This window comes from Nyctereutes procyonoides, unplaced genomic scaffold (genome assembly GCF_905146905.1).
Source record: "Nyctereutes procyonoides isolate TBG_1078 unplaced genomic scaffold, NYPRO_anot_genome, whole genome shotgun sequence".
NCBI lineage: Eukaryota > Metazoa > Chordata > Mammalia > Carnivora > Canidae > Nyctereutes > Nyctereutes procyonoides.
Window position 1 is genome coordinate 42,546,072 of NW_026575142.1, and position 15,106 is coordinate 42,561,177.

Genomic DNA, 15,106 nt, shown 5'->3' on the forward strand with positions numbered 1-15,106 from the left:
AGGGAGAGGGAGAAGCAGACTCCGCTGAGCAGGAGCCCCACTCAGGGCTCGGGCCTGAGACCCTGGGTCATGACCTGAGTGGAAGGCAAATGCTTCACCAACTGAGCCACCCAGACATCCCAAAGGACTTACTTTTGGATGCTATTTGAAGATTGTGACATTAGTCCCTGGCAATGAGGGACATTTATTCAAAGAAAAATTGGAGATTATACAGCATTGCACTTTGGCACAGAGAGGGGTGTCGGGGAAAGAGGGAGTGAGGCGGGGATCTGTCCTGAGGTGTCCAGGGCCCGTCTCTTGCTGCCCTCAACCTTGGCTGTGTCAGCCTAAATGCTTAGAATGTATTCGGTCTGCCCCCAAAGACATGAACATAAGTGCCCCGGTTCTGCTCTTGCCACCAGGTGGCTCCGCGGGTTCGGGCTTCTAAAATCATTGCATTTCTGTGTGTTTATTTTTCATGCTGCCTGAAGACCCAGAGTGAAGAGGCACAGAATTCTGAGGCTCCAGTCTGCCCATGAGTAAAAGCAAATGCCCGGTGGCACTGATGTCTTCGACTGTGGCGCCGGCTAAGGAGCCCAACGCCATGGGCCCAAAGGCAGTGGAACTCGTCCTGGTCAAGGAGCAAAATGGGGTGCAGCTCACAAATTCTACCCTCATCAACCCCACGCAGACCCCCCTGGAGACTCAAGAACGAGAGACCTGGAGCAAGAAAATCGACTTCCTCCTGTCGGTGATTGGCTTCGCGGTGGACCTGGCCAACGTCTGGCGATTTCCTTACCTGTGCTACAAAAACGGCGGCGGTGAGTCCCGGCCCCGCCTGCACGGCCCCACTGCGCGGGCGGCTGTGAGGGGTCGCCGGCTGCCCGGCTCCTCGCGTGGAGACGGAGCTCCTAACGCAGCCCTAGCAGGGCACACGTTCCCCGGGTGGGGGTCCCAGACCCTGGAAGCAGAGGTCAGGGCAGCCTCGTTGTGAATCTGCACCTCACAGCTGAGGACCTGAGGCCAGGACTTGGTGGTCCGAGGCACCACGGCTCTATCTTCTGTTTCCAAAGACGCCTTTCACTTTGGAAAGAAAATTCTCAAATGCCCACAGGATGATGTCTTTGGCCAACTTAAAACCGTCTTTACAAAAGTGCGTGGAGGTCCTTGAATCTGGGGTGGCCAGAGGCCCTGGAAGTGTCCCCATCTCCCTCGCCCGCGCCCCAAACTCGGCCAGCCCTAGAACCACATGCACCTGTCTCTGGACTCGAGGCAGAAAACTAAAATAAGGGGCAGGGTCTCCCAAAAATTGAAGGTGAGCAGCCAGTTGGGCTGGTGCTCACCTAGGTGAGTCCGGGTGCCTGCTCTCCACGGCCTCTGTGGCCGTCAGTCCCTCAGGGCTGCACACAGGAAGGGCTTGGAAGAATGTCTGGGGGGACTTCCGGCGCCCCTGTCCTGCGGGGGGAGCATGAGGCCTAAGCAGGTGCTGTGAGCAGCACAAAGACAGAACTGAGGGATCTCCCCCCCCCCCCCCTGTCCCAGGAAGAGAACTGTGGCGAAGGCCTCTCATCTGAGGCAGAGCCACGGGGCCCCAGATTTCAGACTCGGGACAAGGTGCAGCCCCAAGAGGACCAGGCCTGATGCCCAGGCCACCCCCGGCGGCAGCTGCCCCTGACCGAGGCGAGCTCTGCAGATGGGCAGCTGGGGAAGGGGGACGGAGCCCACGCAGGGTCGGAAGTGGACCTCAGATTCTAGAGGATTTACGACTGAAGGGGGGGGCAGATGTTTCCAGAGATGAGCAAGAGGGGCGGGGGCCAAGGACTGCAGGGCAGGCGGGGGAGGGCAGCACCGGGAGCCGGGCCCCTATGTGGCAGGACTCTTGGGGTCCTGTCACAATGTGGCACCGGGGCTGCTTGGGGTTTTGGGAGGGATACGTCAGGGTGCTGAGGACAGCGGGGGGCCAGGCATGAACGTAGGTGACTCCCAGCCCAGCCTGGGACTTCCTTTTGGAGGGAGGCCCGGGCAGGGAGCTTCAGGGAGAAGCAGATGGAGGCGGGTAAGGATAGTCCTGCCTGCAATGCGGCCGCGTTCGGGGCCCACAAGTGGCCCTATCGCACCCCCAGGCTGAGCGTGCTGTCCTGGCCCACAGGTGCCTTCCTGGTCCCCTACCTGCTCTTCATGATCATCGCTGGGATGCCCCTTTTCTACATGGAGCTGGCCCTCGGGCAGTTCAACAGGGAAGGGGCTGCTGGGGTTTGGAAGATCTGCCCCATTCTGAAAGGTAAGGCCCAGACGCACCCCCACACCCCATGTGGCCCAGACCCTGGTGGCTCCAGGGAGTGTTGGAGCAAGCCGCCGGCTTGTGTGCACTCGGTCCTGCTGTGGTAGGTGTCTATGCCCTGCACATCTGCGCCCCTGCCTCTCTCTCTCCTGGTCTTGGTCTCTCTCTGTCTTTGTCCCTCTCTCTCTCCTTGTCTCTCCATCTCCCTGTTTACCTGTCTCTGTCTCTCCCTGTCTCTCTGTCTCCATGTCTCTCCCTATCTCTGTCTCTCCGTCTCTCTCTGTCTCTCCATCTCCCTGTCTCTGTCCCTTCCTATCTCCATCTCTCCCTATCACCCTCCTCTCTATCTCCCTGTCTCCTCCTTTTGTTCCCTGTCTCCCTGTGTCTCTCTCTCCCTGTCTGTCCCTATCTCTCTATCTCCCTGTCTCCCTCTGTCTCTCTGTCTCCTTATCTCTCCTTGTCTCTCTGTCTTCCTATCTTTGTCTCTCCCTATCTCCCTCTCTCCATGTTTCTGTCTCTCCCTGCCTCTCTGTCTCTCCATCTCTCCATCTCTCCTGTCTCTCCCTATCTCTCTGTCTCTCTCTGTCTCTCTGTCTATCCCTATCTCCCTGTCTCTCCCTGTCTCTCTATCTCACTGTCTCCCTGTCTCTCTATCTCACTGTCTCCCTGTCTCTCCATCTCCCTGTCTCTGCCCCACCCCTCACCCCCAGACCTGCGCACGCACACTGACCTGTTTCCCTCTCGGTGCTGCTGTGAAGTCCGTGCTGAGGCCTCAGGACCATGTGCCCTGCTGTCAGGGGGCCGGGCTGCGCTCCTGAGCGGAGGTGTCAGTGTTAAGACACCTGTCCTCCCCCTTCACCTGTGCGCCCATCTGCCTGTCATCTGTCCATCCATCCGGGTTTGCTCCACCTGCCACACCCAGTGCCCCAGGCCGCGAGGCCTGATCAGGAGAGAAATCCATACTTGAGGTGCGGTGGCAAAGCTGACTCCTCCTGAGGGCTGTGACAGACTCTCTGCCAGAACTTTCCTCCACGTGCATCCCTATACCTAGACGTCTGGGTTCTCCGAGGACATCAGTCACCTGGACGGGGGCATGTCCTGATGGCCTCACTTAACTAGACCACGTCTGTGAAGACCCCAGCTCCAAACGAGGTCACACGCTGAGTAGGGCTAGAACATCCACAAGTGAATTTTGGAGGGACGCCATCGCCCCTTAATGCCATCTGTCACCTGACGGTTGTCTCTGTATCATCCGACTACCTGTCAACCACCGACCGTCCACCGTCTGTTACCTGTCCACCTGCCATTGACCATCACACATCTACCCATGGAGTTCAGCCCTCTGCCATCTGCCTGTGGCTGTCCACCTGTCCGTCCATCACCTGTCTATACCTCTCCACTCACCTTTCTGTCATACAGATCTACTCTCTGCTCCCGAGCTAGTGGCCAGCCATCGCTCCAGCTACCCTACTCCGTACGGGCCCTCCCACCTGTCGCTGCAGAGCCACAGTGCCATCATGTTGAGCTGAGGGGCCTGCCAGGGGGCCAGCCCCTCCATGTCACCTTGCTGCACACTCTGTGGGTCCTCCTTCTGGAGATTCAAGCACCCAGAACTAGAGGCCCTGAGGAATGCACCCCGGCCTCATCAGGGACACGGTGGCACTGGTTCTAGACCTATATCCCACCCCACATCCAGCCTCCAGCACACAGCTGACCCCCAGCCCACCTGCGTCTCAGGAGCCTGGGCTCAGGGAGGACTCATGGGGGTCACCTGGGGGCGCCACCTGGTCACACCCTGGTTTCAGTAGGAAAATGGTCCTAGAAGGTCAGTCCACAGGGTTCTTGCAAGTCCTTGAGAAGTCAGCCTGTTTGGAGGATAGAATCCTCGTCGTCTCCGGGGACAAGCAAGGATGAGTCAGTGTTTGTGGTCAGAGGTGGCAGCTGATCCGGCTGAGGAGCAAGGACAGTCACAGCTGCTTCGGCTGGAGCTCTGGTGGGGGGAGGGCAGTGGCATCACAGCAGCAGGTGCTCTGGGGGGCAGAGGTGCCCCAGCAGCAGAAATGCTGAGACTGGCCAGGCGTGAGGATGCTGCAGTGCCAGCGCCATGCACTTTCCCCTCTAAACGGACTGCCTGCTGAATCCTAGGATGTCAGCAGCTCGTCCCAACGTCCATGATTCATGGCCCCCTCAAAATGGAACCACGGAGAGATGTCTCCCCCCCCCCCCCCGCCCCATCCAGATGCATCTTCGGAGCGAGGCCCGACTGTGTCCCCGTGCCAGGCCTGGGTGTCCCCTTCGCAGGGTCACTTGAAGAAGTTAAAGCTTAAGTGAGTTGTCTGACGCTCGCCTCTTTCTCCACAACCCCCCGACGGAGGGATGCAGTGGGGAGCAGCAGGCCTCGGGCACCGAGACACGGGCTGCCTTGGCGGGAGCCCCACCACCACAGGGCTCCACGTGAAGCGTGCTCTGCAGGCCCTGCCATCCCCAGGCTGCTCCTGCCCTGAGCTTGCAGGGTGGCCAGTGCCTTCCCCACAGAGGCGAGACTGCGCCACACTGAAAATGGAGTGTGGAGTCCCCAGGTGACCCCTGAGGGGAGCTTCCGTGCTGCTGGGAGTGAACTGGCTCTCGCAGGTCGGGGAGCCTGCCTCCCTGGATGACCTGTTTCAGGGGTTCCAGCCACAGGCAAATGCAGACCGTGCTCACCTGTATGCGGAAATGCTGGTTTATTTTGTAGTCAACGATGATTTTAGTGTGATGTGTGAAACTCCCCCTCTTCCTAAAACCAATTTAAAGGGGTTTAATAAGACAAAATACAGTTTAATGTCAAGGTTAAAGGTTATAAAGTTAGTATGAAGAAATACTAAGGAAAACGGAAACATAAGGAAATGGACATTCAGACGTGGGGCTGGCTGGAGCTGGCACGTGGCTGCGGGCTTCCCGGAGTCCGACAGGAGTGTGCCGAGTTCCCCGTGTTTTTTTTGGGGGGGCGGGGTGCAGGACAGGGCTAAGCCTGCAGCCCGCCACCCAGGGATCCACAGTCAGCCCACTGCCGGGGACAACCTTCCACAATGCTCTCCCAGTCACACAGCTCCCCGGCCACACAGCTCCCCAGGCCAGGTCACTGCGAATCACAACCCAGCCCCCGTCCTGAGGAGCTTAGCGAGCAGAATTGCAGTATAACATTATTTCACGTTGACCAAGTCCACCCCGGGAAGGCCTTCCGAAGAAAACCGTCATGTTTTTGTCATCGCAGCCCCTGCACACGTTTTCCAAGATGGTTTGCACGCCAGGGCCTATTTTATTTTCAGGGCTCTCCTGCTACTGGTCTGATCAGTAGATTTGCACAAATAAATTCTGGTGCCTCTCTGTGCTGTCAGGGCAGGAAGAGAGTTTTAGTGAGGTGCCCTGAGCATGAAAATTGCTTCTCCTCAGGGTTACGTCCATAAAGGACACCACAAGCCGCTTCCTGGAAACATCACCTGAAGGCCTGCTCCACCTGCAGCCAGGCCCAGCTGTGAGCGGGCACACGAGATGCAGCACCAACCAGGTTTAACTGAGAGAATCAAAGCTTGAGTCCAAACAAATCCCATTTGCAAAGCTCAGAAGGAAAGTTGAAGTGAAGAGTTCTGTGTGGAGCCTGATGGAGGAGCCATGTGGCAGGAACAGGACACTTACGTGAAGGCCCTTGGCCAGCGGAAGGAGGCCAGACGCACCTGCCACCATCAGGATGGCACAGCTCCAAAGACTGCTCGCCACTCTGTCCTAGTTTGCTGAGAGCCCCTCAGTGACTGATCCCACATTTTGTGACCCTGGAAAGGTCACCACAAAAGGCCTTGGTTTGCTTTAGGAGACCCTGGACGGTCAGAGATGGCCCTGGCTGACTGTGGATGGTCAGGGATGGTCCCGGGTAACTCTGGACTGTCATGTGTGGCCCCAGGTGACCCTGGACAGTCAGAGATGGCCCCAGATGGCCCTGGACGGTCATGCATGGTTCTAGCTGACCTTGAATGGTCAGGGATGGTCCTGGGGGACCCTGAACAGTCATGCAGAGCCTTGACTGATGCTGAATGGTCCTACGTGGCCCTGTGTGACTTCAAGTGGCTCTAGGAAGCTGTGAATGACCCAGACGACTCTGTTTACCCTGGGTAGTCTTGAGGGGGTACGAGCAGCACTGAGTGGCCATAAATGGCTCTGAACGGCTCTGGGTAGCTGTGGGTGGCCATGGAGGACCCTAGCTTCTAAGCACCATTGGTGTCTCTGGATGTCCCTGAGTGACCCCGGATGACTGAGGGTGATGCTGCATATCTCTGGGTATCCCTAGATGGCCCTGAGCTGTGACGGGTGCTAGTAGATGATTCTGATAGTTGTGCCTAGTGGCACAATGGCCTGGTGGCCCTTGAGGTTGTTGCTGAGTGGCCACAAGTGGTAGTGGATAGCCACAGATAGGCCTCGGTCACCCCGTATGTGTGTGGGTGACCTGGTTCTACCAGGGTGGCCCTAGGTGACCATGCATGTCTCTGAGGGCACACGGCCCTGGATGCTTGGGGGGTTGGGTGCAGCCACCAGTGATCATGGCATGAATTTTGCCACCTGAGCCTTCACTAGTTGGCTCTGGGTGTGCAGCATCGTGGCCAGGTGTCCCATGTCAGTGGTCAGCCAGTCGACGTAAGGGAAGGAGGGCGGGTGCCTTGCAGACGGCAGCGCTCTGTGCTCTCCCGCCCTAGGCGTGGGCTTCACGGTCATCCTCATCTCGCTGTACGTCGGCTTCTTCTACAACGTCATCATCGCCTGGGCGCTGCACTACTTCTTCTCCTCCTTCACCGTGGAGCTGCCGTGGGTCCACTGCAACAACACATGGAACAGCCCCAACTGCTCAGACGCCCACTCTAGCAACTCCAGCTCCAGTCCCAACGACACCTTCAGGACCACACCCGCCACCGAGTACTTTGAGTAAGTGGGGGTGTGGTGGCACATCACGGGCTGTGTCGGCCTTGGGGAAGGAAGGACTCAGTGTCCAGTGCCCTGCGGCAGCCCCGGGGGTCGGCTACCCTGCCCATGCTACCCTGCGCCGGGGGGTGGGGCAGGGAGGACCCTTGTCTGGTACCCGCGTGCCATTCCTCTGGGTTCCCCGTAGGATGCGTCTCTGAATCCCGCGTCTAGTGGCTCAGCGACGCTCCTGTGGAGTGAGTCCTGGGTGGGAGGCAGAGCAGGCCCACGGCCGCGCTGTCCCACGGAGAGCACGACATGGCCAAGGGCAGCCTGCAGAAGGATGTGTGGGCCCTGGGCGGGGGCTGCAGGGCCACCCCCAGAGCGGACCTGGCTCTGCCTTCTCCGTCCCCCCACCCTTCCCTGCATGCAGAATCGACGCCCCTCTGGCCTCCTAAGCAGGCCAGGTGTGCCAGGTGCATCCACTGTTGCTTCTCCTGAGATGTTCTCTTCCTCCTACAAACACAACGTTAGTTCTTGCCCAAGTCACTCCTGAGTCCCCACATCTAGGGGGCTGCCCAGTACCCTCCCCTCCCCTGCACCTGCACCACCTGGCATCCACCACATCCCCGAATCAGTTCTTCTCTGGGTCTTCTGGGCCCAGCTCCTGCCCCCTTTGCCCTCATCTACATGGCCTGACTCCACCTAGAAGAGCCACCCATTGAGTCATCAGACCTGTCCTCCTGGGAAGAGCCAGGACTCGGGCAGGTGGACAGAGATGCCCACTGCCTCCCCTAGGATTCCCCAAGAACTCAGGAAAGGCGGGCTTTCCTGGGAGGAGGGGACTGTCCAAGTCCTGGGGCCCTGGAGACCCGTCCTGTGGTCGCGAGCTAGGTGCTGCTAGGAGGGTGGTAGGTGTGGGGCAGGTGCTCCTAGGGGCTGAGACCCATAGTCACACTATGTCTCAGACCCAAAACCTGAAATGCTTTGGTCTGGGTTCTGTGCCCCGTGTGGGCACCATATCTCCATGGGGGGAAGTGGCATTGAGGGGCAGGTTTGGAATGTCTGGGGGCACAGCCAGGATGATGCGTGGTTTTCTTGAGTCATGGTCAGGAGGAGTGTGGCTGGGGCGCGGAAACAGTCATACACCATGGGACGTGCTTGTCTTTAGGAGGATGCTGTTGGTGTGGGACTAGAAGAGAGTGAGCATGGTGAGGAGGAGGATGGGGAAGGAAGGACAGGGCTCGTGCTCCGCAGCCGGACACGTGGGTGGGAGATGGAGATGCAGGGGGGGCTCCAAGCATGTGGATGCGAATCCTAATGTGATGAGATCAAGCGAGAATCGTCTAGATAAAGAGAAGTCGAACTTGCTGTTCTCAGGGGTGATAATCACCCACACCGCTTGCTGCTGAGCTGTTCCCCCACTGCATTTCCTGAATTTAAGTGTCTCAGTGACAGGTCGTGCCCAGGCTGCATGGGCACTCACCCCTGTGGCCCCAAGCCCAGCTTGGCCATGAGCAGAAGGAAGGGGTCTGTGGGGATGCTCTGCAGCAGACAGCAGGGATGCAGATGTGCTGGGAGGGGATGCAGATGTGCTGGGGGATGAGCACCTGGGGGCCAAGGTCAGGGCCCTGCACGGAGGGGTGCTCAGAGGTGCTCAGTGCTGCCTTGGGTTGGGTCTGTCAGCACGCCGACCACATGAGTACTCAGATTTCAAGCTGGGGTGGCTCTTACAGTTCCAAGGTGGATTTTCTGTACAATGTGGAAAGCCAGCAGAGAGGTTGGAAGGTTCCAGGTGACACGGGGGGGGGGACCACCTGTCTCGTGCGTGGGGCCACAGAAGGATTCACGGTGGGAAGAACTCCACCAGGCGCATGGCTGCACCTGAGACAGCAGAGGGGAACATGATGTGGCTGTAACTTCCGTTAGGTCTTACCAGGGAGCTTGGAGGCTTGGGTGCTTGCCCTAGGAGCGCTGTCCTTGTCAACCCAGGCCCCCACCCAGACTCCCACATTGGGTCCCTGGGGGGTGTGCCAGAGGAGACACTGCGGGCTCAGAGCAGGGACCAGAGGCTCGTGGCTGTCGCTCCCAGGGCTGAGACACGGTGCCGAGAACTCACTTCTGGACATGGAGCTGAGCTGGGGCAGCGCCCGTGGGCTTGGAAACCCCCACACAGGCTGTGTCACATGTCCCACGGCCCACGGACACCACCACCACCATCACCTGCTTTCCACTATCAACTAGAAAGCTATGCATTTGCCTCTGAGAGAAAGCTTTAGCTGCTTCCATGCGGCTCCACACCTGTGTTTTCACTTTTGTTCAGTTCAGTGTGCTCCCTGGTTGGCCTTGTGATTTCTTCTTTGGCTCATGGAGATTCGGGGTGGGGGAGGTTCCCATTTAGTTCTGAAATATTTGGAGGTCTGCTAGATAGGCTTCTACTGCTGATTTACTTCTGATTTAGTGACGTACTATACTTACAAAGCTTCATTATTTCAGAACATCCTGAGGCCCCTACATCCGGTATTCAGCTTGTCCTGGTGGGCACGGCAGGTGTGTTGTGCTCGCACCGGGAAAGGAGTTGCATCCGTGTCTGCGGGCTCTGGGAGCTCCAGTGTGCCTTGCTGTCCTTCACATCCTTACTGTCCACTGTCCTCCCAGCTGCGGAGAATCTCAGCCATGACTGTGCGTCTGCCTCTTTGTCATCATGACTCTGTCCGTGTTGGCCTCGCTTGCACATCTGGGGGGCCATGTTATAAAGTGTGTGTGCGTTTACAACTATTGGGTCTTTGAATGGACCGCTTCCCAGGACCAAATGTCCCTCTTGGTCGCATTCCCCATCCTGAAGTAGCTGCGTCCAGCAGCACGGTGACCAGCCTCACCTTGCGGTGGGCAGTCTTTGCATTGGTACCTTTTCCATCCTGGTATCTATGACCCTTACGTGTCACATTGAGAGTATGTTTCTTGTAGGCAGCATAGATCTGGTCCTCGCTTTTTTATTCAGTGTAACAATCTGCATCTTGTCATTGGGGTTTCTGTTCAATGATTATCCCTGTGGTTGGGCTTAAGTCTTTCTTCTTGATCTTTTCCATGGTCTTGTCTCTTTCTTGCTCCCTCTACTAATCCCGTCTTTTGAGCTGACTGATCTTCAGGCTTCCATTTTAGCTATGCTATTGGCTAATAAGCTCTGTTTTCATTTTTGTGGATATTTATAGGGTTTCCATCATTAATTCCTCGTCGTCTACCATCAGATGACATTGTAGACTTCGCACATGGCTTAGGAGCCTGTCAGCCACACACTCCCATCTCCCCTCCTGTCCCCTGTTGTCCTGGGTTTTGCTTCTCCCGTGTGTTATAAACTCCACGGTATGTTGTTCCCATCCTTGCTTGAAACAGGCAATTACATTTTAAATAAATGTGAAATGGAAAAACTAACTTCTGTATTTACCTGCATATTTGCTGTTTCTGGTGCCCTCCTATCCTTCTGTGGATCCAGATTTCCATTTTGGCTTCATTTCCTTCCATCTGGAGAATTTCCTTTAACATGTCTTACAGCGTAGACTTGCTGGCAATGAGTTTTCTCTGCTTTAGCTTTCTTGAAACATATTTTGCCTCCTTTTAGGGGGATTTCTTTAAATGGTGGTAAACTATACATAAAATACATCATTTCGACCATTTTTAAGTCTGTGTTCAGTGGCATTAAGCATATGTGCCGCGCTGTGCAGCCATCACCATCCTCCATCTCCAGGACTTTCCTATCCTCTCAAACTGAAACTGTGTCCCCACGAAACACTGACTCCCTCTCTGCCTCCCCCAGCCCCTGGCGCTCACTGTCCTACTCCCATCTCTGTGACTTTGACAACTCTGAGGATCGTATATAAGAGGAACCATCCAGCATGGCTCATCTCACTCTGCACGACATCCTCAAGGTCCAACCGCTCTGGAGAAGGGTCAGTCTCCTTCCTCGTAAGGCTGAAATATCCCACCATATGCAGGGCCCATATTTGGTTCATCCATCAGTGGACACTTGGGTTGCTTTGATGTCTTGGCTATTGTAAACAATGCTGTGATGAACATAGAGGTGCAGATGTATTTTTGCGTTAGTGTTTTCATTCTCTTCAAATAAATACCTAGAAGTGAGATTGGTGGGTCATAGCATAGCTCTATTTTTTGATTTTTTAAGGAACTCCCACAGCCTCCCATGGAGGCTGCACCAGCTTGCATTCCCCCCAGCAATACATGAGGGCTCTTGTCTCTGCCTTGTTGCCAGCACCTGATATTTCTTGACTTATTAATAACAGCCGTCCTGACCACCATTCAGCATGGTTTCAATGGGTGATGGTGAACATCTGCCCGTGTCTGTTGGCATCTGTGTGTCTTCTTTGGAGACATGTCTGTTCAGACCTACCTTTTTTTTTTTAACATATGGTTTGTGTTTTGCTCTTCAGTTGTATGTGTTCTGTATACATTTTGGGTATTAATAACCTCTTGTAAAATATATGATTTGCAAATATTTCGTCCCACCAGCAGGTTGACTTTTCATTTTGTGGGTGGCTTCCTTCACCGTGAGAAACTTCCTAGTTTGATCTACCTCCACTTTGACCGTCTTTAAATTGAGTTGTTTGGATTTTTTTTCTTGTGGAGTTTTAAATCTTTATATATTCTGGATAGTAATCTCGTACCTGATACATGATTTGCGAATGTTTTCTCTCATTCTGTGAGTTACCCGTTTACTCTGTTGTTGTGTTCTTTGATGCACGAAAGGTTTTTTATTTTGATGAAGTCAGTTTACCTGTGTGGCTTGTCATATCAGAAAACCCATTGCCAAACCCAGGGTCACAAGGCTCAACCCCTACTATTTCTTCCGAGAATCTATAACTTTGGCTCTTATGGTTAAGTCCTTGACCCACGTTGAGTTAATGTTTGTATGGCGTGGGAGGGAGCCATTGGCAGGATCTCTCCTGGTTGTACGCCACGGTTTCTTGTTGTGTCTAGTAATTTTCTTATTACACGCAAGGCTTCATGAGTTTCACATTCATGCGTATTAGATTTTGTTGTCTTCCTTTAAGGAATGTGACCTTTGTCCTGGTGGGGAGTTGAAGCGCGTTATTAAGCTGTGTTGATGTGATCCTGGGGGGTCTTTGCTTCAGGAACAGTTCACCCCTCTTCCAGACCCTCCGAGCTCCCCATGTGGCCTGCACGTCCCCTGCTCTGGCCAGCAGGAGCCCAGTGACCCCAGCCCCAGCTGAGCTCTGGGCACCTCTCAGCCACTAACCCCTAGGGGCTGCCCTGCATGTCAGTGGGCACCTGGGCAGGTCCTTCCCCATACCCCAGCTGGCCTGAGCACCCCCACGGTACGTTTGCTTGAGCCTGCCCTCGGGGGTGCCACCGGGCAGGGTGCTGGGGCATTGACGGGTACATCTCACCCCTTCCCTTCTCTCAGGAGGGTCAGGCCCGCGTCGCCTCCATCCTGTCTGGAAACAGCCGTGTGGGGTCCTTTGTCCCCTCTGGCTGTGACGTTGTTCGCTCTGGGCCAGCGCGCAGGCCCCTCAGCTCCTTTCTCTAGACACCAGAGCCCCAGACAGAGGATGGGTTTAGTGGGGCTGTCTGGGTCCCACATCAGGGGACCCGGTAAGGGGCTGCCGTGGGGGTGGGGGAGGCAGGGTTCGTGGAGCCTGTGCGTGCCTGGCACACCTCAGTGCTCTGCTGGTGTCCACATCCGTGACCCACCACAAATTCAACCTGAGGAAGGAATCCAGCTGAACGTGGACACGTTGTACCTTCTCCGCAGCTGCTGGCCGTGCAGTCCTTCATGGCCTGGTCCTCCTGGCTGCTTCCGGCTCCAGACCTTCCTGCATGTCAGCCCCACATGGCCTACCCAGGCGCCCTTCATCCGGCCCCCCAGGCCGTTCACCCGCCCCTGGGCCGTGTCCTTCCCGCCCTGACCCTGAGGCTGCCTGTGCTGCTGGCTCCTGGCCCCAGGCCCATGGCACCCTGCAGGTCCGGTCCCCTAATTGTCTGAGGGATTTCAAATGACTTCAGAACAAGAAGAGTTTTTAATCTCGGGGAAGGGAATTGAACCAATACCGATGTGCTAATTCCACAAGCGATTTACAAGTGGAAACAGTGTGTGGTGTGGAGGAGCCATGTGCTCTCTTCTAAGCCGCCCCCTCCGTGTGGGAGGCTCCACAGGCCTGTGGGCCCCGGGGCTCCTTCCGGGCAAGGGAGTAAGTGGTTACAGGGGCATCAGCCAGCAGGCCGAGGTGTGCAGCCCTGCACATGTAGGAGGACTTGCAAGGAGGCCAAGGTGTGACTGGGCCTCTGGCTGTGCGGTCGCACTCACGCGTCACCCCACATATCCTGTTAGTGCACAGAAGTTCTGGGTTTAAGACTTAGGGACTAGGACATGGGGGGGTGAGGGGCAGCCAACACAGAGCCAGGCTGGGAGGCGCTGGGAAATTTTACTTCCAGAGGAGGTGCAAGGGAGGACAGGCCCAGGAAGCTCAAGCCCTAGGGAGGACAGGCCCCAGGGTGGACAGGCCCAGGGAGGACAGACCCAGTGAGAACATGCTATGAGGGAACAGGCCTGGGGAGGACAGGCCCAGAGAAGACAGGCCTGGGGGAGGACCGGCCCCAGGGAGAACAGATCCAGTGAGAACAGGCCATGGGAGGACAGGCCATGGGGAGGACAGGCCTGAGGGAAGACCGGCCCCAGGGAGGACAGGTCCAGTGAGAACACACCATGGGAGGACAGGTCCAGGGGTGGACAAGCCCAGGGAGGGCAGGCAGGGCACAGCCACTTGAGCACTGTCCCAGAAGTGGCCTCCTCCTCTCCTGCCACAGGGGTTCCATCTCCCATACCTCACACTGTGGGTGCAGCAGACCACGTGTGTGTGTTGAGTGTGGTGGGGGGGCTCCCATCACTTTAGGGGGTGGCCCGTGCTCCAGAAAGGAGAGAAGTTGATGTGAGTTTGGACGGTGCTGAGCGAGCTGGGAGTGCTGAACTGGGCTCTGGTGGTGCCCATCACCACCTCCCCTGCCACGAGACTGTGATTCTGGGGTCTGACAACCTGAATCCCTCCAACATGGTCCTGTGATGCCTGGAGCTGGTGGGAAGCCCCAGTGTCTGCAGCTTTCTACTGTGGGTGTCAGGATTATTTTCTTGGGACCTCAGCAGATCTGGGCAGTGATGGCTCCTTTCACAATGGGCCCCTCCACCTCGTGAAGCAGCAGCATAACATGGCGTCAGCTGTGATTCCAAATCCCAACCATGAAGGTGAGGCAGCAGGTGTACAGCAAACATGATGGTGCTGCCACCTTTCCTGTAGGAGGTCAGGGGATCTAGGGGGTACCATGCAGGGAGGCACCGGGGACCCCGCAGGAGGTCAGAGGATCTAGGGGGTAAGGTGCAGGGAGGTGCCCGAGACCCTGCAGGAGGTCAGTGGATCTAGGGGGTACCGTGCAGGGAGGTGCCCGGGACTCCACAGGAGGTCAGGGGATCTAGGGAATGTGGTGCCCAGGGAGAGCTCCAGGGGCCATAAGTCCTGTCCTCTCTTCACGGCGTCGTGTTCCGCCCTTCTCACGGATTCCCTCCACAAGACTGGGTCTGGCAGGAGCACAGAGCAGAGTCTTCCTGTGTCTGTTACCTGCGGATCCTCTTCGAGGCTCTGGAGCCGTGTGAGCAAATGCCGTGGGCCGCTCCCCTCGGAGAACAGCGCAGCCATCTGCCTGTCCTGTCCTAGTGCTCTGAGTCTGCTCAGCCTCACCCCTGCAGAGGGCCCCGGCCCACCCCTTGGGGGCACCATGTCACTAGTGCCTTCCCCCTGGTTTCCAAAGTGCCTGTTCCTCTCCCCGGCTCCAGAAATCAGAGGTGCCAAGGGACAGAGGTCAGGGCCGGGCTGCCCTGCGTCTTAGCTAGGCTGC

The 15,106-nt window shown here is 56.7% G+C and overlaps 1 protein-coding gene across 1 annotated transcript in view; it reads left to right on the forward strand.

The window, feature by feature from the left end:
• SLC6A3 (solute carrier family 6 member 3) overlaps positions 1-15,106 on the forward strand; it is a 36,072-nt gene that overhangs the window by 1,392 nt on the left and 19,574 nt on the right. The window contains exons 2-4 of the mRNA XM_055308479.1: positions 471-800; positions 2,129-2,260; positions 6,985-7,210. Of these exons, the coding sequence (XP_055164454.1) occupies positions 515-800; positions 2,129-2,260; positions 6,985-7,210 (644 nt within the window). The 5' untranslated portion in view covers positions 471-514. The remainder of the gene's footprint in view (positions 1-470; positions 801-2,128; positions 2,261-6,984; positions 7,211-15,106) is intronic.